The 22,847-nt window shown below is 36.0% G+C and overlaps 1 protein-coding gene across 17 annotated transcripts in view; it reads left to right on the top strand.

Annotated features, from left to right (window-relative positions):
• Positions 1–22,847, top strand: part of CADPS2 (calcium dependent secretion activator 2) — a 518,420-nt gene that overhangs the window by 202,216 nt on the left and 293,357 nt on the right. For all 17 annotated transcript variants that reach the window (XM_078059524.1, XM_078059520.1, XM_078059523.1 and 14 more), the window contains 2 exons: positions 11,246–11,326; positions 17,424–17,660. In XM_078059524.1, the coding sequence (XP_077915650.1) occupies positions 11,246–11,326; positions 17,424–17,660 (318 nt within the window). The remainder of the gene's footprint in view (positions 1–11,245; positions 11,327–17,423; positions 17,661–22,847) is intronic.

The following is a 22,847-nucleotide window of genomic DNA, read 5'->3' as shown; positions in this document are numbered from 1 at the left end:
CTTCCCGCCAAGCAGGGAGCCCAATGTGGGGCTCGATCCCAGGATCCTGGGATCATGACCTGAGTCGAAGGCAGACGCCCAACGACTGAGCCACCCAGGCACCCCATAAATTTAGTTATTAGTCCTGATGAGGCTGGAGTTCTAATGTGCTCTGACAAAGTTCTCTAATATCCCTGGTAGTGTCTGTGTTACTTAATACTAAAGTCTTTCAATTTCAGCATTACTTAATTATTAATATGAATGTGTACTCAACTATTTTATCGAGGTGAATATAGTTAGTAAGTAGTTGCTTGAAAGTATTATTAGCTCATTACTTTTGTCCAGAAGATAAAATGCTAATATCAAATGGGAAATACTAAAAAAGATTTCATGATGTAAAAAAACTTGCCATCTACCATTTTAGAGAATATGCATGCATTGTCTTCAGGCTATTGAAGTCCAATGGTTTTTATGTTTGAGGTTAAATTCTTTGTTCTTGCTTTTGAACATTTTGATCCATTATTTAATAAAGTTTAGTTCAGTTCACATAGGGTAATTTTATATCTAATTAACTCATTCCTCTTTTCCCTACTTTTTAGGATTCAAATGAAAGTGTGGTTCGGGAAGTGTACTTTTCTCCCCAGTTTTATTGAAAAATAATTGACCTATATCCCTGTATAAGTTTAAAATGTACAGCATGATGGTTTGGTTTATATACATTGTGAAATGATTACCACATAGGTTTAGCTAGCCTCCGTCTTCTCGTATAGATACAATAAAGAAAAAATATTTTTTCCTTGTGATGAGAACTCTAACAACTTTTCCATATATTCTACTGCAGTGTTAGCTATATTCCTCATGCTGTACATTACATCCCTAGTGCTTATTTATCTTATGACTGAAAGTTTGGACTTTTTGACCACCCTCCTCCATTTTCCCTCACTTCCTCCCCACCTGCCTTTGGTAACAACAAGTCTGATCTCTTTCTATGAGTTTTGTTTTTTAAATTAGGAAAAAAATGTTTTTTAGATTACACACAAAAGTGAGATCATACAGTTTTTATCTTTCTTTGCCTTATTCTACTTAGCATAATGCCTTTAAGGTCCATACATACTGTCGCAAATGATAGGATTTCCTCTTTTTTATGGGTGAATAGTATTCCACAACTTCTTTATCCCATCCATCAATGGACATTTAGATTGTTTCCATGTCTTGGCTATTATAAATAATGCTGTTATGAACATAGGGATGCAGATATCTTTCCAAATTTGTGTTTTCATTTCCTTTGGATATATTCCCAGAAGTGGAATTGCTAGACCATATGGTGGTTCCATTTTTAATTTTTTGATGATCCTCCATACTGTTTTCCGTAGTGACTGCACCAATTTATAGTCCTACCAACAGTGCACACAGGTTTCCTTTTCTCTACATCCATGCCAACATTTGTTATCTCTTGTTTTGATGAGGACCATTCTAACAGGAATAAGGTGATATTTTTGTGGTTTTAATTTGCATTTCCCTAATGACTTGTGAAGTTAAGCATCTTTTCATGTACCTGTTGGCTTTCATTTATCTTCTTTGGAGAAATATCTATTCAGGTCCTTGGTTCATTTTTTAAATTGTGGGGTTTTTTTGCTTTTGATTTATATGAATTCTTTATATATTTTGTATATTAGCCTCTTAACAGATGTATACTTTGAAAATATTTCTTCATTCTGTAGGTTTTCTTTTCAGTTTGTTGATGGTTTCTTTTGCTGAGCAGAAGCTTTTTAGTGTGATATAGTTCTACTTATTTATATTTGATTTTGTTGCTTTTGCTTTAGGTATCATATCCAAAAAAGTCATTACCAAGACCCAGGTCAAGGAGCTTTTATTTCCTGTGTTTTCTTCTAGGATTTTTATGGTTTCAGGTCTTCTATTTAAGTCTTTAATCCATCTTGAGTTAAATTTTCTGGGGGGTGTAGGGCATGGGTCCAGTTTCATTCTCTTACATGTGAATATCTAATTATCCCAGCAGCATTTATTAAAGAGATTGTCTTTTCTCCATTGAGTATTTTGGGCTCCCTAGTCAAATATTAGTTGACTGTACATACTTGGGTTCTCAAATTTTGGGGTCCTCAAATCTGTTCAATTTGTATGTGTGTTTTTATGTTAGTACCATACTATTTTTGATGACTATAGTTCTATAGTTCTATAGTATATCTTGAAATCGGAAAGTGTGATGGTGCCTGCTTTGTTATTTCTCAAGACTTCTTTGGCTTTTTGGGGTCTTTTGTGGTTCTGTATAAATTTCAGGTGTGTTTTTTCTTCTGTAAAAAAGAAATGCCATTGGAATTTGATAGGGTCTTCCAGTCAATGAACACAGGATACCTTTCCACTTATATATGTTTTCTTCGATTTATCTATCAGTGTCTTGGAGTTTTCAGAGTAGAGATCTTTCACCTCCTTAGTAAAATTTATGCCTAAGTATTTTATTGTTTTTTATGCTATTGTTAATGGTATTTTTTTCCCAGAAAATTCATTGTTAGTATACAGAAATGCCACTAGTTTTTGTAGGTTAATTTTGTATCCTGCAACTACTGAATTCGTTGATTAGATATAACAGGTTTTTTGGTTGAGTCTTTAAGATTTTCTGTACATGAAACCATATTCTCTACAGATAGAGACCAATTTACTTCTCTGCAGTTCTGATACCTTTTATTTGTTTTTCTTGCCTGGTTGCTTTAGCTAGGACTTCTAGTATTATCTTGAATAGGAGTGCTGAGGGTGGGCACCTTTGTGTTACTCCTGATATTAGAGAAAAAGCTTTTAACCTTTCACCATTAAGTCTGATGTTAGCTGTGGGCTGGTTTATTATGCTGAGGTAAGTATGTCCTTCTGTAAAATGCATTTTTAAGATTCTTAGAATTATTCTACAAGGACCATGGCAGAACTGCTATTTCTGAGTCAAGTTTTTTTAATATATAATCTGGAAGATCAGATTGATATAAGGGAATTTTTTTTAAATGCTTTGCATCTAGCAGACATAATGTTACCTGAATCATACATAACATCATATATGCAATGTGTTTCTCTTGAGGGTATGGGAATAACGTCATTTTCTTATTACATACTTTTTGTTGCATGAAATTACAAAAAGTTTGTTACCGTGTTGTTGGTTCATTTCAGTGATCAGGAAAAAGGGAGAGATGGGGTTTTTGTTTTTGAGGGAGATTGACTCGCAGAAGATCAGCTTGGAGGGGATGTTAGGGTCCAAGAGCCTTGTAATTATTCTTTATATTTGCATTAAAATTGAGAACAGTTATGTGAGTTCCACCATTCAAGAAGGATTTGTTTTACTCCTCTTGATAGGGTAGGATGAGCTGACAAGGGACCTACATTGCAATTTGAGGTAGAGGTCTTAAATGTCTGAAGTTCAACAATAAGAGGAAGCTATGAAAGATAGGTCATCAGTACCTGCTTTATTATTAAATGATTGATTAGGTAATCTCAGATTTGGAGATTGATTAAAACAATGAAGGTAGGTTAAGAATGTCCCAGGCAGAAGAAACACAAGCAAAATGCATGACTGGGAAAATGTAACATCTTTGGTAAACATTGAACAAACTAATTTGTATAGATAGTGGAATTATCCAAGAAATTGAAAAGAGAATGGGATAAAATTTGGGAGGACCAGGATACTAGGCTAAGGTGTTCGAGTATCATTCTCTTTATTCATGTTCACTTATTCATTTAATCCCTCATCTCCTTTCTTTTTCCTTGCCTCCTTCCCTTCTCTGAGATTATAGCCTGATCAAGGGTAGTGGGAATGATATGTAGAAATAGGGAGCCATGATGAAGAGTGGATGATAAAAAAACAGGTTTACTTTTAGTGTGAGGGCTTTGTGGGTGCCTAAAAGGAAAGGCCTTGCCTTCAGTTGGGAAGCTGGAACTCAGGAGAAAGGCCAGTGGTATATACTGACTTACGACATTGTTTTGAGAAATAACTGGAGATATTCTGATGTCTAGAACAGCCAAGGACCTACGTGTGTGTTTGCAGTATGGGGGGTGGGGAGGCAGCATAGAAAACAGAGCAGAAATAATCAGTAGGGTAGAGTTAGGCTCTATTTTTATGATAAATTTTGGTTCAAATAATAATAGAGTTAACACAACTTATTGGTGAAGTAGATTAATTTATTATAGTTATTTTTTTTTTTTTTTTAAGATTCCATCCATTTATTTGACAGAGAGAGACACAGCGAGAGAGGGAACACAAGCAGGGGGAGTGGGAGAGGGAGAAGCAGGCTTCCCGCCGAGCAGGGAGCCCGATGCGGGGCTCGAACCCAGGACCCTGGGATCATGACCTGAGCCGAAGGCAGACGCTTAACGACTGAGCCACCCAGGTGCCCCAGTAGATTAATTTAATACTTAAAGCTTTTGATCAGTGATTTTAGGTTCTGTTGAAAATCCATATGTATTTGTTACTGTCAAATAAACACTGGGCTACTAGAAAACTATGATAAAGTGTTGGTTGGAGTGTTCTTTTGGAATCAGTGTTAGGTTTGTGCCAGTTACTTCTCATGATACATTATCTGTAAATGATCAGATTTATGTATGATATAAATACAGTGGACCAGCATATGAACAGGGAAAACACTAAGTTTATATAACAAATCCTAGTGTACTTGTGTTTTTCATACTGAAGGATAAAGGTGAATATTACAAGAAAATAACAGAATATAATTTGTTTGAAAAGAAGTATGCCATAATTGGAGTGTGAAGTCAGAGAAAAAACTGATTTCTTCAGTGGGAAAAAGGAGGACATAATTGAGTAGGGTCGGCATGTACTAAGGTGTCATTATGGAAAAATAGCTATTAATTCCTTTTTTTAGTGAATGACAATGTTAATACAGTTATCCTGGTTCTAGAAAATATATTGAGAGAGGGTAATGATGCTAAACAGTGCTATGAAAAGTGCTTTTTATAAATGATTTTTTTTAAAGATATGAACAAATTTAATGAATTCAAATATTTGATATTTGTAGTTTTTAGAGCATTGGATAAAAGATATCACAAGTTATAAAATGGAGGTGTTGGGTGAAACTTGGTAAAGTTATTTTTATGCTGTTTAAAATTTTCATAACTGTAGGAGAGTTGGGCTTTGGGTCCTCCTGAGGCCTTCTGCAAAGGGAGGTTTGCTGATCCCTGCGGTCTCTTGGAGCTTGTTTCCAATGACATGAGGGGAATGTGGGGAATGTGGCAAGGAAAGTCTAGGGTTGGAGATTTGCAAGTCAAGACCAATAGGCTGCTGCATCAGGTCAGCATTTTCTCTACTTCTCAAAGTCCATTTTTTAGTATTTCCCTCTTTGCAAATCCATCGTGTTGCTAATCAACCGGGAAACACATCTCTTCCATCACTGAATTCTTATGGTACCGATCAGTAGCTTTCTTTTGGCAATTATATTCTGTTCTGTGTACTATTTTCACTATTTTTGATATAAAGTGTGAGCTCCTGGAAGGCCCTCACTTTTGTAGCTACATCGTGGTTGCTGTACGGCAGGTGTAAGAAAGGGTGAATAGCAAGATGACTGGACCATTGCCAACGCTGTTGAGAGCATGTGTCTTAGTGTCCCTTTATGAAGCTTTAACAAATCTCTGTAAAGAGTAAGGTTGTTGATGTGTAGGTCTGAGGGTGACCGTCTTCCATGGTTTATGTTTTAAAAAGACAGCCTCTTCTAGAAGAAATGGATAGAGGCTTCTAGAAAGATTTCCCCACAGCATGGTTCTTTACCTCTTTTGAGTTAGGGAGTTGCCACCCTTTTGAGTTATGAAATTCAGACCATTCCCCAAGGGAAAAAAAAATGCATAACTCTACAGAATTTGCTCACAACTTGAGTGATTCAGATTCCCAAAGGTCCAGGTTAAGAACTCCCTAGCCTAGAGAATTTTAAATGTGGAAACCACAAGCCCCATGTAAAGAACAGGAGGAAAAAATATATATGTTTCTGTATTAAAGATTTGTCAAGCTAGTGAAATATTTTCATCATTGAAGTGGTCATTGATTTTTTAATATGGCAATTAATGATTTTGAAGTGGTTACTGAAATTGTTAATTTTCAACTGATAATTGAAAGTGCTTTGTATGATAGATACTAGAGACATTGCAGAGAACAAAGATACATTTGGGTATCTGTTATGGTCCTGACCACTGATTGACTCTTTTTAAAAGACGTGAAAAATAGGGATGCCTGGGTGTCTCAGTCGGTTAAGCATCTGCCTTCAGCTCAGGTCATGATCCCAGGGTCCTGGGATAGAGTCCTGCATTGGGCTCCCTACTCAGTGGGGAATCTGCTTTGTTCTCTCTCTCTCTGTCTCTCTGACAAATAAATAAAGTCTTACCAAAAAAAGATGTGAAAAATATTCTGTGACAGAGGATTCTGAATGTGGAAACAGTACTTCCTATGTAATGAACAGGAGGAAAATAAAAGTACATTTCCTATGCTAAATATTTGCCAGTCCAGAAAAATATCTTGATAATTGAAGTAGTAATTGATTTTGAAGTGTTAATTGAAATTGATCATTTTCAACTGATAATTGAAAATGCTCTGTACAGGGCGCCTGGGTGGCTCAGTTGGTTAAGCAACTGCCTTCGGCTCAGGTCATGATCTTGGAGTCCCGGGATCAAGTCCCGCATCAGGCTTCCTGCTCAGCAGGGAGTCTGCTTCTCCTTCTGACCCTAACCCCTCTCATGTGCTCTCTCTCTCTCTCATTCTCTCTCTCAAATAAATAAGTAAATAAAAATCTTTAAAAAAAAAAAAAAGAAAATGCTCTGTACACTAGATACTAGGGGCATTGCGGAGAATAAAGATACATTTGGGCATGCTCTGTGCCAGGGAAGGACATCTGTGAGGTAAGTAATCTATTGTCACAATGTGTTCAAATCAAGAATTTAAAGAAAATGAGGTTGTCCTCATAGAATGAGGCTTGCGTCTGGGCCCTACCATGGACTCCAGAGTCCACATATCTCCATTTTCTTTATCTCATACCCCAAATCAGGCACTAGAGACAGAGGTGCTATCCAGCATTTTAAAATCTGATGTCCCACATCTGTGAACCATCTAGGCTTGATTGATTGATTGATTGATTTTGTGGAGGGGGAGATGGAGGAGGTGGTGTAAAAACCCAAGTTCTCTGGAGGGTTCAGAAAAGAAAAAGCATTACTTGCACCATAACCATATGTACAACTGCTTTGGTGAAAGGAGATCTACTTGAAGTGGCCAGGAAGACCCTCTACCATAAAAAAAAGTAGAGTCCTAGCCAAGAACTCAGAGTACCTGAATTGCGGTCTGCTTAAATAATGTGATCTAGGTTTCACTCTACATGACTCTAGATTGGATTGGATGTGGGCTGTGAGGGAAAAGAAAGGCCAAAGATGACACCTAGGTTTTGGGCTTGTGCAACTGGGTGAATAGATGTGCTATTTATATGACATGGCATTATTCATCAAAGGAGTGATTGGTATGGGGAGCTGGAAGTCAAGATTGCATTTTGGGCTTGTTAGTCTTCATGCAAATTGAAATGGTAAATAAGCAGTTGGAAATGTAAATCAAACTCTTCTGAAGGGTTGGAGCTATAGATACATGCTGTTTGTGACCATGTGCTTTGAGGAAAGCACCCAGGTGGTGAATGTGTGGATTAAGAGGTCCAAGGCCCCCATCCAATACTTACAAATGTTAACCTCTCCAGTTTCATAATGGAAATTAAAAGAAAATCCATTTGCCTTATTAGAATTTATTTTTAAACATTTTGAAAAGCAGTACATTATTAAATCTAACCAACGGGATTGGCTGGAGGAGGTTGGTGTGGTTATAAAAGAGCAACATATGGTGTTAAAAGTCTGCAGTGTTTTGGGGTACCTGGGTGGCTCAGTCGGTTGGGCATCCCACTCTTGGATTAGGCTTGGGTCATGGTCTTGTGGCCCCATGTCAGGCTCTGTGCTCAGTGGGGAGTCTGATTGAGGATTCTCTCCCTCTGTCCCTCCCCTCACTCACACATGCTCACGTGTGTGTGCACATGCACGCACTCTCAAATCTTAAAAAATATTCTTCAGTGTTTTGACTGTAGTGGTGAATATATGAATTTAGATAAATAAGATAAATAATAGATTAATACAAATGGTAAGCATAAAACTGAGAAACTCTGGATAAGATGGATGATTATATCAAAGTCAGTATCCTGGTTGTGATATAATAGTACAGTTTTGTAAGATGCTTCCATTGGAGGAAACTAGGCAGTGTATAATGGGTGTATCTATTTCTTATAACTGCATGTGAAACTAATTTCAATTGAGAAGTCAACTTTTAAGAAAACATAATTATATAAGCTTTCAATTAATTTTTAAAAAAGTAACAAACACTCAAGAAAACAAGGGGTGCCTGGGTGGCATAATTGGTTAAGCATCCACCCTTGGTTTCAGCTTAGGTCATGACCTCAGGGTCATGAGATTGAGCCCCAAGTCTGGCTCTGTGCTCAGCAGAGTCTGCATGAGATTCTCTCTCCCTCTTCTTCTCCCCCTCCTGCTTGTGAACGCATGCTCTCTCTCTAAAATAATAAATCTCTAACAAAAACCCCCAAAACATGGGACATTAACATTCTTACATGTAAAAAAAAAAAAAAAAAGTTAACCAACTGATTTACCTCCTTCAATTCTATCTAGCGTTACATTACACAAGGATATTAAAAAAATTGTCTTTATTAGCTTTTTTTTTTTTTTTTTTACATGTTTGGAAGTATGCAATTCTTGTTTCACAAAATGGTACCAGCAGTCACCAAAGTTAGTAATCTCTGAAAATTTAATTAAGAGAAGGCTATTCAAATGTTAAGAGAAGGCTATTCAAATGTTACTTGGTACAGCAATGTTCTGCTTTTCTCTGCCTACATTTTTTTCAGAGAAATACAGTTAGGGTATTAATATTTTTCAGAAGTAGTAGAAAATGTCTCTTACAAAGAAAATACTTGCAAAATCCAGAAGTGAGTCAAATAACTTCACTTAAAATTAAGAGCTGTTAATATGAAGATATAATATTTGAAGATGTTAGTGTTTTGTGAAGTTTGAAGAACTACGACCTTCTGTTTTCAGATGTGAAGTACTATTTCTTAGTGGAATTAGAACTCCTTACATGCATGTAACCATTTTAATTTTTCTATGGAAAGATATTTATCAGCATTTAAGCAAAGATGAGATCATTTACACATTTAGTGTAAATGAAGTATTGTAGTTATAGGTTCTTACACATAATTTTTGCTTTTAGGACTTTGATTTCAGTCACCTGGAACAGATATGCCCCACATTCTTTAACAATTTTGTTAGTTTTTAATGTAAATCATTTTGACTTTGAACACAGTAAAGAGAAACTTTTGTTTCTTTGACTTTGCGTCCTATTAATTAACTTGTGTTTGTTCTTGAGATGACATAGAAAATTATTTACCGGTGATTTAGTTTAAGAAAATTTTGGCTAAGGGCACCTGGGTGGCTCAGTCGGTTAAGTGTCTGCCTTCTGCTCAGGTCATTATCCCAGTGTCCTGGGATTGAGCCCTGTGTTGGGCTCCCTGCTCAGCAGGAAGCCTGCTTCTCCCTCTCTCTCTGTGCCTCCCCCTGCTCGTGCATGCACGCTCTCGCTCTCTCAAATAAATGAATAAAATCTTAAAAATCTTGGCTGTTTTTAAACTTGATTTTAAATGAATTTGATTTTTTTTAATCAACCTGGAAACATTTTTTTTTTTTTTTTTTTTTAGGAAGGTAACCCCAGATCTGTTTTTCTAATGAATAAATATCAGACTTCCTATGTCCCTCTAACCTGTTGTTTGTGCTGGAGACAAAGTGATCTTTCCAAAATCCTGTTTAAAATCTCTCAAAGAATTCCCGTTGTTGTAGGAACCAACTCTAGATGCCCTATTGTGGCTGTGAAGAGTAGTTTATGAAGTAGCTGGCCTCTCTCTAGCCCCATCTCCCATGTACCTTCCCCCGCCCCCCAATATCTATCATTTCTACAAGTATTCATCTCACCTCCAAACTCCTGGTGCTCTTTTACTAGAACATCTTCCCCATTTCTTGACTCTTTATATATGTCCTGACACCACCATCCTGTCAACCTGCCTTGCCCCTACTCATCTTTTTCCGGCATTTTTTTTTTTAAGGCTGCTTGTAATCTGGTCAGTTTGAAGTTCTTCAGGAAATAGAAAAGTTAATCTGTATTCTCCTGGGTGGTTTAATGTTGTACTCAATACTAATCCAGTCTTCAGATGCACCTTTATTATACTACAGTTGTATTGTGTGGCCCGGGTTTCTTTATGATGGAAGTAACAAAGGGAAAGGAATTAAAGTCAAGAGAAACATTTGTAGTCCACCCAGTGCATCCCACACTGTGTATGGCTCATAGGACCTCCTCAATATAGCAGTTTTTATAATGAACTAATAAAGGAAATTGATTATCAATAATTGGGGGGAAGGGAATCATAAGGAAAAGTTAAAAGAAATTATATTAAGAAAGATGATTTCACTGGATAAGTGAAAGTAATTTTCCATGTAAATATCTTTAAAAATGATGATAGCATGGTTCTCTTGCTTTCAATCAAATTTAGCAGAAGAGAATGGAATTCTAATGTGGTGCCAATCTGTAAGAGAGTGGAAGGGTTTCTTGGCAGCATGAGGCTGTTGATACTAGAGTGAGGAGAATATGAAGATTTAAATGGTAGGAAGTTCTATCAGTTAATCAAATGGTACTTTTATAGTTTAGCACTAATACACAAACTTGTTATAAAAATAAAGGGAATATTTTTTGAAAGGAAAAAGAAGTAAAACATTATTCAGAATCTCACCACTCTGGAAATTTGAAAGAACAAAACAAGATATTTATCTATCTGGAACTACTTAGGGCTGACCTTCACAAAGACAGAAGGATGGACGGAATAAGCTTAAAGACAATTTAATGTAATTTCAAGGAAACAAGGACTTCCTGGTTTTAGAGTTGTTGTGGACATTGGACAAGGAATTATTATAATTAGATTTTTGATAAACTGAGCTATTACCCTTAGCAATTTAATAACTTTTTTTGTGAACAAAACCAAAATGAAAAGTGCCCAAGAAATTTAATTGGACTGCCATTCTGTGTTGTCAATAGGTAGCTGAGAGAATTTATTAAAAACAAAAATTGAGTCCTTAAGTCTTTACTTTAATCTGTAGGTCACTGTCATTAAGTAATCACGTATGTGTAATTTCTATTTTAAAGCTGGACAATGCAGATGAACAAGCAGCCCAGATCAGAAGGGAACTTGATGGCCGTTTGCAGTTGGCAGAGAAAATGGCAAAGGTAAATTATTAACTTTGACATAGTGTACAGCATTTCTTTTTACTCCTATTTCTGCGAGCTGAAAAAGTTCTGCATAGATAGTATAATTTTATCATTTTCTTCTCTTTGTGCATGCTTCTTAAGCCCAAATATCTGAGTGCGTATTATCTAAATGGAGCATATTATCTATTTTACATATCCTTCCTTACACATAGAACATGTTTAAACTCAATAACTTTTGTAGATTATTCTGAAAGCAATGCCTGAATTTCTCAAATGGCCACATTTAGAAGAATTTTAATATTGTGCTAAATATAACCTAATTAGGGAGTAAAACATTGTCTCTGCAAAATCACGTATTCCAAGATATCCAACATGGTGCTTGGCACATAGTGGAGTCAACTAATATTTGAATGGATGAAAAATCTAACTGGAAGTTTCTAGTAAAAGACTCTCACAGATAGTGTTCAATATAATTTATTCATATAGTCACTGTGTTTCTATGTAACAGGAATAAGTTTTAAACAAAACCATTAATTTCTTCTTAATGCTTAATATTTTTTAGAGTACATGGAACTTCATTATTTGCATCATTCTTTAGTAAATTGATGCATAAATTAGTGGTAAAAGAAAATTGGCTTTCCCAATAGACTTGAAGTTATAGTGCTATTAATCTGAGGTATGATTTTTTTTTTCCTCTTTTCCCTTCTGCTAATCAAAACTTTGAATATTTGGAGGTACACTCTTCCTTTACCTCCCTCCATCTTTCTGAAGAATCCTCTCTATTGAGGGAATTTTCTTCATTTCTTTAAATTTTAGGTATAATGTGTAAAGTATACAAATATTTAGTTTACAGCTCAGTGAATGTATGTGTACATGGCCCATGTTAACCACCTCCCAAATCATGATAGTGAACTTTTCCAGCCTTTGAGAAGAAGATACAGCCCATGCTGATTTTAACAATTGAAATATTTTTGTTTTTGCAAAGAAAAATGCATTTATGAATGATGTGTAAGTTTTCAGAATGCTAATACTGTGTTATCTAAAAGTATATTAAAAAGTAGGGAAATTGTTGAGAAATTGGAGATAAACAGGAAAGTTGAGAAAATTAAGAGAAATTTGGGTAGCAGAGATGACAGTAAGTTGTGAGAACCAAGCCAGAGATAGATGAAGAGGAATTTCCAGATGAATGAAGACATAGAGTGCTATGAATTAGGGGCTAAAGAGTTACATTCACACAAAGAACAGTGGTTAAAAGGGCAACATGCCATGTTACTATCCTCAGGATATCTGAGGAGGCACTACATCCTTGTAGAGATTCAGATGTCAAATTTATAGGATGAAAGTCAAGTAGGTTAAGGCTATTGGAAGCTTTAGAGAGGACAACATTTTCCCCAAAACCCTTAGCTGAATTGGAAAACTGGCTGGAAAGTCGTTTGCTTTTCTTGAAGACCTGAGACTGGGAGAGACTCCAGAGAGATGTTGCAGACCCTGTGGGGCAGGACTCTGGATCTGTGACCCACATTTGTAGATTGCCTAGGTGTATATAGATACAGATACACTGAGACTGTGCATATTGTAATGAGTTGGATTTGCTTCTCTAAGGGCCTGGCTGAGGATGTGATGCTTTAGAGTAAAGTTTAGATGAATTTCTGGAGGGTTGTGAAACAGGAGGGAGAGTCTTGGTTGTCTCAAGTTCATGCCTGGGAGGAAAATGTGGGTTTATCACCTTTGGACTTGAGAGGAAAGGGTGAGTGATGCACATAGACTTCTCTTTGTCGGCACCCCAATGATGTCATCACAAACATTGGTACGTTTAAAAAAGTGTGGAGAAGGAAGTGAAGCCAATGGAATTGGAAGGGGAAAAAAGCCACCAAAAATAACATGCCTTTTGGTGAATATATTGACATAGGAGATAAAACATGTTTAATTGCTTTCTAATTCAGTTTCACCAAGTGTAAGCCATCTTCATAAAAAATTCATAAAGCTAATTATAATTTACTGACCTTGTTGCATTATATTTCTACACTAATCCTATGAACCCCTAAGGACAGAGGATACAATGAGTCTATTGTATAGACTAGGAGATTGAGATTTAGGGAAGATTACGGACTTCAAGATTACATAACAAATAACGTGGAGGCTGGCTTCAAACCCTGGTCTTTGACTTTGCTCTCTTGGGCCCCCAGCTGTCTCTTCAGTCTGATAAATCCAGAAGTGTGGTCCATTAATAATCCTTGGTAATCAGTAACGCCTCCTATCATACTTCACAGCACAGTATAATAACAACAAAACCCCAGGGCAGAAATCTGTTTTAAAGGATAGAAGTATTGACTTTATTTTTTTTTTTTTTAAGATTCTATTTATTTATTTGACAGAGAGAGAGAGAAGAGCAGGGGGAGAGGGAGAAACAGGCTCTCCGCAGAGCAGAGAGCCCGATGCGGGACTCGATCCCAGGACCCTGAGATTATGACCTGAGCCGAAGGCAGACGCTTAACCAAGTGAGCCACCCAGGCACCCTAGAAGTATTGACTTTAATACTTTAGCCAAGGCATAATTATAGGAAGTAGTAGGAAAAATGTGGACTGGGCCAGAAAAACCTGTAGGCAAATCCATGATTGCTGTTTCCTTTGATATAGAACATTGGGCAAGTTTATTTAACTTTTTGGAGCCTGAATTTTTCTATCCATAAATTCAATGAATAAATGTTTATTGAACACCTACTAAAATAACCTGGCAATGTTGTAGGCCCTTGGGATACATCCAGACAAATGTGTAGTTGTCTTGGGATAAAACCAGACAAAAATATCCCTGCCATGCCCTGGTGGAGCTTGCCTTTGGGAGAGCTGACAATAAGCAAGGAATGTTCCATATAACTGAATTATGGAAGGTGCTCAGTTGCTGTTTAGAAAATAAAGACAAGGTGGAATCAGGAGTGTAGGGTGCTTAAAATTTCCAGTTAACTGGTCAGGCTAGGCCAGTTCTTGGTAGTACTGTCTTGTCAGTTACACGAAAAAAAAAACCCTTGGAATCATCTCTCTGACTCCCTTTTCTTGTGCCTCATGACAAATTTATTAGGAAATCCATTTGCATTTGCCTTCAGAGTATTTCTAGAATCTGACAGCTGTCCCCATCTTCCACCTACCAGTCTGGTCCAGGTTTCATCTAGTGGAAGGTTAGAAGCACTTAAAAGGGACTAAATTTGAATACTGAGAATTTTTTTTATGGAACAAGCATTTTCATGTATATAATGTGTTAGGGCCGCTAATGAGTGAGTAAGTTAGAACATTTAAACCATGGTTTATAAGAACAACTCACAGTTAAACTAAAGAATAACCCTATTTCTGAGTCTGTTCTAATTTAAAAGATTAAATTTAACATATATAGTTGCCTGAAGTACAGTTGATTTTTGTTTCCAAGGAAGAGGCAACATAAGCAGGCTAAGTAAAGTTGATGAAATACTATTAATAAACCTCAGAGCTTTAAAGCAGAGTTGTCTGTCTTTTCCCCCAGAGAGGAAAAAAATTGGGTATAGTCTATTTCTTGAAAAGTTGGAAAATGCTGATTAGACCATCAATTTTGGTGATTCCTGCCAGTCTCCTTGAAAAATGATTGCGAATGATGTGTTTTTAACTAAAGCTAAATAAGAATTTGGTTTTTTATGTGCTAATGCTAAGTTTTCCATAAAATAACACCTTACAATTTTGAAAAAAAAATTGGTGCATCCAAACTTTCAAACGTGATCTTTTTTTTTGCTTTGCTAAAGTAAAATTTTTAAAAAGGCAAAATTATGACTTCTACAAATATAAACACACAATAAAGATTTCATTCAGTGCATAATGAGTGAGCAAACTAGTTACATGTTAAAACTAATCCAAAGAGCATATCAAAACTAGGTGTTTTTAGGCAAGGTTAAAACAAGATTCCTGGATTAGATCTAAAAGTGGTCAATTTCCAGTGAGGTTTTAAACTATAACCATTGGATTATCTTACTCAGCAGACACACATTATTTGCATCTTTTCCAGACAAAATTCTGTAAGTTAACATGTAACTTCACTGTTGGGACTTTGAATCAATAAACAGTAAGTCAAACGAAGTATATTTCCTCAGATGACCCTTGGATGCCCTTTGCCCCCATAGGACATTGAAAGGACCTGCCCCCTCACCTTTTTGCCTCATTTCTGGGTTTTGGATACTTTTCATAACAGCTTTTAAAGTCAGTGCAGGGGCGCCTGGATGGCTCAGTCGTTAGGCGTCTGCCTTCGGCTCAGGTCATGATCCCAGGGTCCTGGGATCGAGCCGCGCATTGGGCTCCCTGCTCCGCGGGAAGCCTGTTTCTCCCTCTCCCACTCCCCCTGCTTGTGTTCCCTCTCTCGCTCTCTCTCTCTCTCAAATAAATAAATAAAATCTTAAAAAAAAAAGTCAGTGCATACACTGGGTGTTATACACAACTAAATGAATCATTGAACATTATATCAAAAACTAAAGATATACCATACGTTGGCTAATTGAATTTAAATTAAAAAATAAAGGCAGTGCGTAAATATAAAAATCTTTTTATGGCTTATTTTGCTTGTGTTTTTTTCTTTTACATGCATTGAGAAACCATTCCAAAACATTACTTTTTTTTCTCCAAAGGAAACCAAGGTATTCTGTAACTGAAGAGTTATGTGTTTTTCCTGAGGTTGCAAACTTTTTTGGAATGTTGCTTCACACTCTAGAGGAATGTTAAAAGGATACCTAAGAGTCTTCCTTAAGAAAGTTAATTATGAATGTGGATACTTAATTACTATGTGATAATAAATATGCAATTTTAGTATTGATTATATGTAAATTATGTTAAAAGAAATATGTGACGGTTATGTTTGGGGAAAAGAGAAACAGGTGGCCTGAGACTCTGGGACTGATTTGTGAAGTGGCACCAGATGTTGCTTTCCATCCCATGAAAAAACTGGTGCAGGTGAGTCACAGGTTAGGTGCAGGTTGATGAGAGCATTCTGGACGGGTTCCAGTCATCCCAGAGATGGGGATTTCTTAGGTTATACTTGGAATGATGCCAAGGGAAACTCTGAGAAAGGCACTAATTTTTCTGGAGCATTAAGCAGTCATTTGCATGGTGGTTGCTTTAGGCTTTCATTCCCAGCCAGTTTTGTATGGTAGTCAACACATTACATCATACGTCATATCATAAAGCTATAAACTCTCTTTAAGGGAAGAGCTAATGCCAGGTTTTCAAAGATTACGAAAGAGCCAACAGTGTGAGAAGGCCTCCTTTTGCTGTTGGTAGGAATATAAATGGGTATAATCATCTGTAAGGGCAGTTTGGCATATCTGTCAGTATCTGTCTAAATACCAGTATTGGGAATGTCCTTTTCATCGAGTTGAAAGAAACCAAAATCTGATTACAGCGATCTAAGGATCAAATGGCAATGCTCATGTAATTCAGAAAGAAAATGAATCTTCTAAATTGATATTGTTATTCTTTTTTATATACAGCTTTATTCATAAGTTGGCCTTTTGCTTTAAATTTAAAATTTTCTAAACCTTTACTAAAAAACTGAAATTATGGTCATAAGGGATCTGGTCACATTTGTGATATGAAAATTCTAGAAATATCATATTGCTGTTATGTATTTTTTAATTTGAATGCTTATAAAAAGGATATCCTCTTACTATACATTTTGGTAAGAAAAATGTTTAAGTTGTTTGTTTCCTAACAGGCAAAGCAGTGTATTCTGAATGTTTTTCTTACCAACCAGTTTACCCCAAGCAATTCAAAGTTAACAGTGACTAATTAAGATTTATCTAGACACTAAATTTTCTTTCATGTAGGTTTTCAGTTTTTCCTTAAGCAGGTCTTATCAAAAATAGTTAATGTGAAAATGTTATTCATTTTGTACCATAATGATTCTGAATAAGGGATGTAAGGTACTCTTAGACATAATCAAAGTTGCCAAAGCCTGATGATTTTAAAACCTGGAGACTAAAGTATTGGGTAGGTGCATATATATTGAGTGTCATAATTTCTAAGACAGTCAAAGATATACATCATATAATCTTCTATGATAAAATTGAAATATGACTTTTGTAACGTTTTTTTTTTAAATTATTTTCAAGGAAAGAAATTTCCCCAAATTTATAGCAAAAGAAATGGAGAATATGTATATAGAAGAGTTGCGGTCTTCAGTGAATTTGCTAATGGCCAATTTGGAAAGTCTTCCAGTTTCGAAAGGTGGTCCAGAATTTAAATTACAAAAATTAAAACGTTCACAGAATTCTGCATTTTTGGACATAGGCGATGAGAATGAGATTCAGCTGTCAAAGTCCGATGTGGTGCTGTCGTTCACCTTAGAGGTAGGTGACTTTATCCCATGCTCGCCTCTGACAGCAGAAATGAAGCTGCAAAATAATTTCTGCTGACCTTCGTGGTAGCTTTTTGAATTGAAAGCAGTGTGATATATTTTGAAGAAGTTACATTATTCCTCAATTGCTAGACAATCAGGTTGTGAATGCAAATTAATACAAATTATTCTTTAAATGTAATAGCAGTTTTAGGACTAAATAATAAAATAATAAGTTTTGAAAAAATTCGTCTTTGTGCCAACTAGCCTGGTGTAAGTTTATTGATAAAGTGAGCACTGAAGCACACTTGAGTGGAAATAGGATTTAAACACATAATTGAATTCTCTGTAATTTGGGAATTACTTTCAAGCTTTTGGTTAGCTTTGTTTTTAACCTACCTCACCTATGGTATTTTTCTAGAATCAGATCACACCAGCCAGCTTTGAAACATAATATTGGGTGCATATAGATGATAAGTAGAGAATTCTTCCTTTCCAGGATGTCCAGTTTCATTATAGATACAGTACATAGTATAAAGGACAGGAACAAATGTCATGCATTTAAAATAGTGTTCCCTGAGACTTCAGAGTTTTATGCTTTTTATACAATTCACCGGAAACCAGATATTGATGAAGACTCTTACCACAGCCACCTGTTGATTTTTTTTTATTACATTTTTTCATTGCTAATCTGTGTATTTGGGCTAATCCATGTATATGTTTATGCATTTATACATGACACAAATATGTATACTTGCTATATCAAGCTTAAATTTATAGCGCTCTCAAAAATTAAAGCTTGTTATTCCTTCCTTGCATTGTTAAATTCTCTCTTTGCTGGTGCCCACTAGTGCTATTGAAGTTTCTGGATTGACTGATGGAGTCTTAGGAGGTACCATTTTAAATTTCTTGATACTTCTTTCTTTTGGCTTGCTTAGTTTGTGGCAGAAAAAGCCAATGTGTGCTTTTGTTCTTTATTCCACTTATTCAACCCTAAGATAAATTCAGGCTTGAGGATAAGCCAACTGCCTCTCTTTCTTAACTTCCATGCTAATGATTTCTTTGTAGGTTAATAGATTAAATTTACTATCAGAGTTAGAAATAGGTTTTCTTCTGACCCGAGACTCCATTCTGGGATTACCTAATGATTTTGCCATTACTCTGGGTTTCTTCTCAATCTCTTGCCATTACCGGGTTTCTTCTCAATCTCTTCGGTATCTTAAAGAGATATTTAATGGGAAACTACACAGTATCTTACATGTAGAAGTCTGTTTTCCTACTGACCAAGATATAAAGTGCCAAGGTTTTTTTTTTTTAAGGCTTTGTGCAAAATAAAATTAGTTATAATTTGTAAAGCAAATTATTTTTGTAATGTAGAAACCTACCATGCAGAACTGGAAACTGTTCAAAACACCTTCTCTTTTCTGTATTGTTTAAAAGTTTTTAAACACAATTGTAAATAATTGGCTTTTATGAACTCTTTTCCTGTTTGAAAACAAAATTATCCTCGTGAGTTAGTGTCTGTGTGAAACTATGATTTATTCTGTACTTTATTGCCAGTATATTAAACAGGGTTGCTCAGTTAACAATAAAATGGTGTTAGAGAAAATGAGTTAAAACTTCATTTTGCATGGTCTGAGAAGCTTGCCTATTTATAAAATTGTTTTGATAGTTCTCTATTACTATGTCTATATAAGGCAGATATTTTCCTTCCATAGCATAATAGAGGTGTTTTCTATGATACACTTCCAGTATTATAAATAGGAGTTTTGTGTCCAACAACAAAATGAAGTCACATTCAGTGCACACAACATAGTGCTTACCTGTGGATACCTGAGAGAATAGACGAGGTCCCCCTCTGTCCCCAGGGCCTCTGACCTCAGCCTAACTAAACTCCATAATTATCCCTGGCCCATTATCCAAGCCTTGCTACTTAGCCTAAGAAAGTTCTGAAAGGCAAACAGTTATTCCAGTTTAAGGGTCTCCCATTTTGTCAGTCAGGCTTAGAATTGGTCCAGTGGGAAAAGTTTTTTCTACGAACTAAAGGCTGAGTCTAGAGAATAAGTGCAGATTTGAAAAACTGTTTAAATTTTATCACCTCTTTAAAATTGCTACTGACTGCTCTCTTCTCTCCCCACACCCTGTTCTCTTGCCAACCTGAATTTTTGTCACAGCTCTTACCACCTAACGTATAATTCAGTTATTTTTATTATTATTTTATTTTATTTTATTTTTTTTTTAAGATTTTATTTATTTGACAGAGAGAGAGATAGCGAGAGCAGGAACACAAGCAGGGGGAGTAGGAGAGGGAGAAGCAGGCTCCCCGCTGAGCAGGGAGCCCGATGTGGGGCTCGATCCCAGGACCCTGAGATCATGACCTGAGCCGAAGGCAGACGCGAAACGACTGAGCCACCCAGGCACCCCCTCAGTTATTTTTATTATTCATTATTTGCCTGATTCTACTAAAATGTAAGCTACAGGAAGTTAAGGTCTTGTTTTCCTTGAGGTATCACAAGAGCCTAAAACACTACCTGGCACACAGTTGACTTGATAAATACTGATTGAATTGGGGACTTTGATGGTATCAAAAAGAAGCAGTTAAAAAAAAAAAAAAGAAAAGAAAAAGGCAGCAGTTAGCCACAACAAGATTACTTTTAGATCGCTTCATTCCTGAAACCTTCAGAGACAATAATAAAGCAAGAGCGAAGCTAACCCACAAAACCGTAAACCATCCCGTGGTATGTTAAATATTGAGTAAGGGGAAGACAGCCCAGGTTAATCTACGAAGTTGAGTCTGCATGTTGGAAGATAAATGGTGTCACTGGTATGAGTACAGATGATTTTCACAGTTTTCATTGGTATTAGGTTGGCAGACCCTGTGATGGCTTCTTTATCTGGTAGTATATGGTCCCCAAATACTGCTCAGCTTTATTTTCTCAAACCTGCTCGTGACTCAGCGCCACATAACTCTCTGGACAGTGCATTATTCAGAAGCATGTTACCAAGCTTTATATTTTGTACATGACTGCCTTCTTTTTGCCTCTAGAATAATTCTGTATATATTATCTTTATTATATCAGTCACAGAGAGATTGGGGAAATGGGGATGGAATTGAGACTATATTCATTTTCCATGGTTCTGTTACCAAGTTTTGTGGGGAACTGGTCGAAACAGTTACCTGAAATTAGGTCAGTTGATGGTCCATGGAATTCGTGGCTGTCTTTATCATTAAAGATTGAGACCAGCTGCATTTTTTTTTTTATTCCTTTTGGAAATCAGATCTGTAGAATTGTGTTGTTTTATTTATATGTATGGACTCAGAACAGAAGTTACTTCTTTTGAAAGTGGCTGTTCTGCCGAAGAAAACATTCCCGGCACAGATGGGAGTACTGTTTTGTGGAGCGGGAAATGGTTTCACAAGTTGTGTGTTTCGGGAGGTCCTGTTTACAGTAGCTTGTAGGAGAGGTGACAGACATAGTGCTAAGCAGGTGCTTCCTTTCTTCTCTCTTGCACTCTGTTGAACACGCTTGAGAAAGAGATGCAGGGCAAATAAGCATATTTCCAAATATGAACTAAAAGATTTCTACATTATGTGTACACAATTCTCTTGCTTCCTGTATTTTAAGTGACCTTCCAAAAATTTTATTAAGAAGCCATTTCGGTCATGTTGGTAAGTCCCTGTGGAATCGGTTTTTGATTGATACAGTTACATAGTTCATTTGTCTCAGCTTCTACTTAGTTTTATTTGTATAAGGATCTAATGAGTTTCAAAATGATTAACAACGACGTTGATTTATTAAGAATATATGCCTCCTTTCCATCAACAAGATGAAGTGCTTTGTTCTAACTTCCTTGAATGTCTTACAGCAGCTAGGAAAGGTGTTACTGGTCTCTATCAGTTCTTAGTCTGTTTTCTGTTATGCCCTTATTTTTATTCATGTGTTGGTATGAATTTCTGTGTGATAAAATGACAAAAGTCTTGGTTGAGAAAGGAAAATGGTTCTGAGTTTGACCTTCTTTTTTAGTGATTAGTTTCCCATTATTTTCAAGGGAAAAAAAAGGCATTTATATTTATGAACATAACCCTTCTGTTGTGCTGAAGAGTGAAAGGAAGAATAGTTTTTTTTAAGATGGTTTCTTTGAGAACTTTTGCCTCAAGATTCATATCACAACTCAATGAAAAGTGGAATGACTTTAATAATGTATTAAATGATCAATACATGATGTTTTTAGTGAATATTTTAGTGGATAGTGGATACATGGCATGAATGCTGTTAATCTTGTTTGTACAAATAAAACATGAGATCAATAAAGACATAAATGTGCATGTTATAAAAATGCCATTGAATATATTTTATGAGCTTCAAGAACTTAGGAAACTTCAGGATGCGAGTTTTGATTGAAAAAAAAACTATAGCAAAAATACTCAGTAATATTTATATTTTATGTGTACACCCAGTGAAAATGTTAGGTTACAATATTTTAAAATCAGTAGCCTTTTATATGAACATTAAAAAGCCCACTTGAAAAATATTTGTTTCTCTTTTTTCTAGGAGTTATAGATGCATAATACAGTATCAGTCTTTCTACCCATTCCCAGTGTGCTGCATTAAATTAGCACATACCTTTAGTGGAAAAGTCCTTTTTTTCCTTGCCAAGTTAGTAGTAAGATAGTCATCGGCAAGTTATATTTTCCATACTTCGTAATGAGATATACATTTTCTATAATGAATATTCTTTTATAAATATTAATAGTCCTCTAAAATAAGTGAATATAGAAAGACCTGATGATGTCACATACTGATAACCACAAATTGGGATGATGATGATGTGCACCGCTCATAAATAGTATTTCACTTTATGTGGAACTCACCCTGTACTGCTTTTAGCACATTCACTGAATTTTCATGGGTAATTCCACTTTACCTCATGCAGACTTGCCATCATGTTTTAAGGATCTGAGTTTATACCTCACTTAACTCAGTCAGGCTTATATTTAGAGATCTTAAGCTTACTTTAATAAGCTGCAGGAGATATTTCTTCAATACTAGACTTCCTTAGAATGTTACTTACTATACCTTCCATGAATACAGGTGGATTCTAAGGAAGATAAAATACCATTGGTGTTACCAGATAATTTTATCAGTTGGTCATTCTACTTGTAATCAATGCTGCTATCTCTGTGTCTTGTTAAAGGCTA

Source organism: Halichoerus grypus, chromosome 12 (genome assembly GCF_964656455.1).
Source record: "Halichoerus grypus chromosome 12, mHalGry1.hap1.1, whole genome shotgun sequence".
In the NCBI taxonomy this organism is placed as follows: Eukaryota; Metazoa; Chordata; class Mammalia; order Carnivora; family Phocidae; genus Halichoerus; species Halichoerus grypus.
The sequence above is the reverse complement of the archived record's forward strand: the minus strand, read 5'-3'. Positions and strand labels throughout refer to the sequence as shown.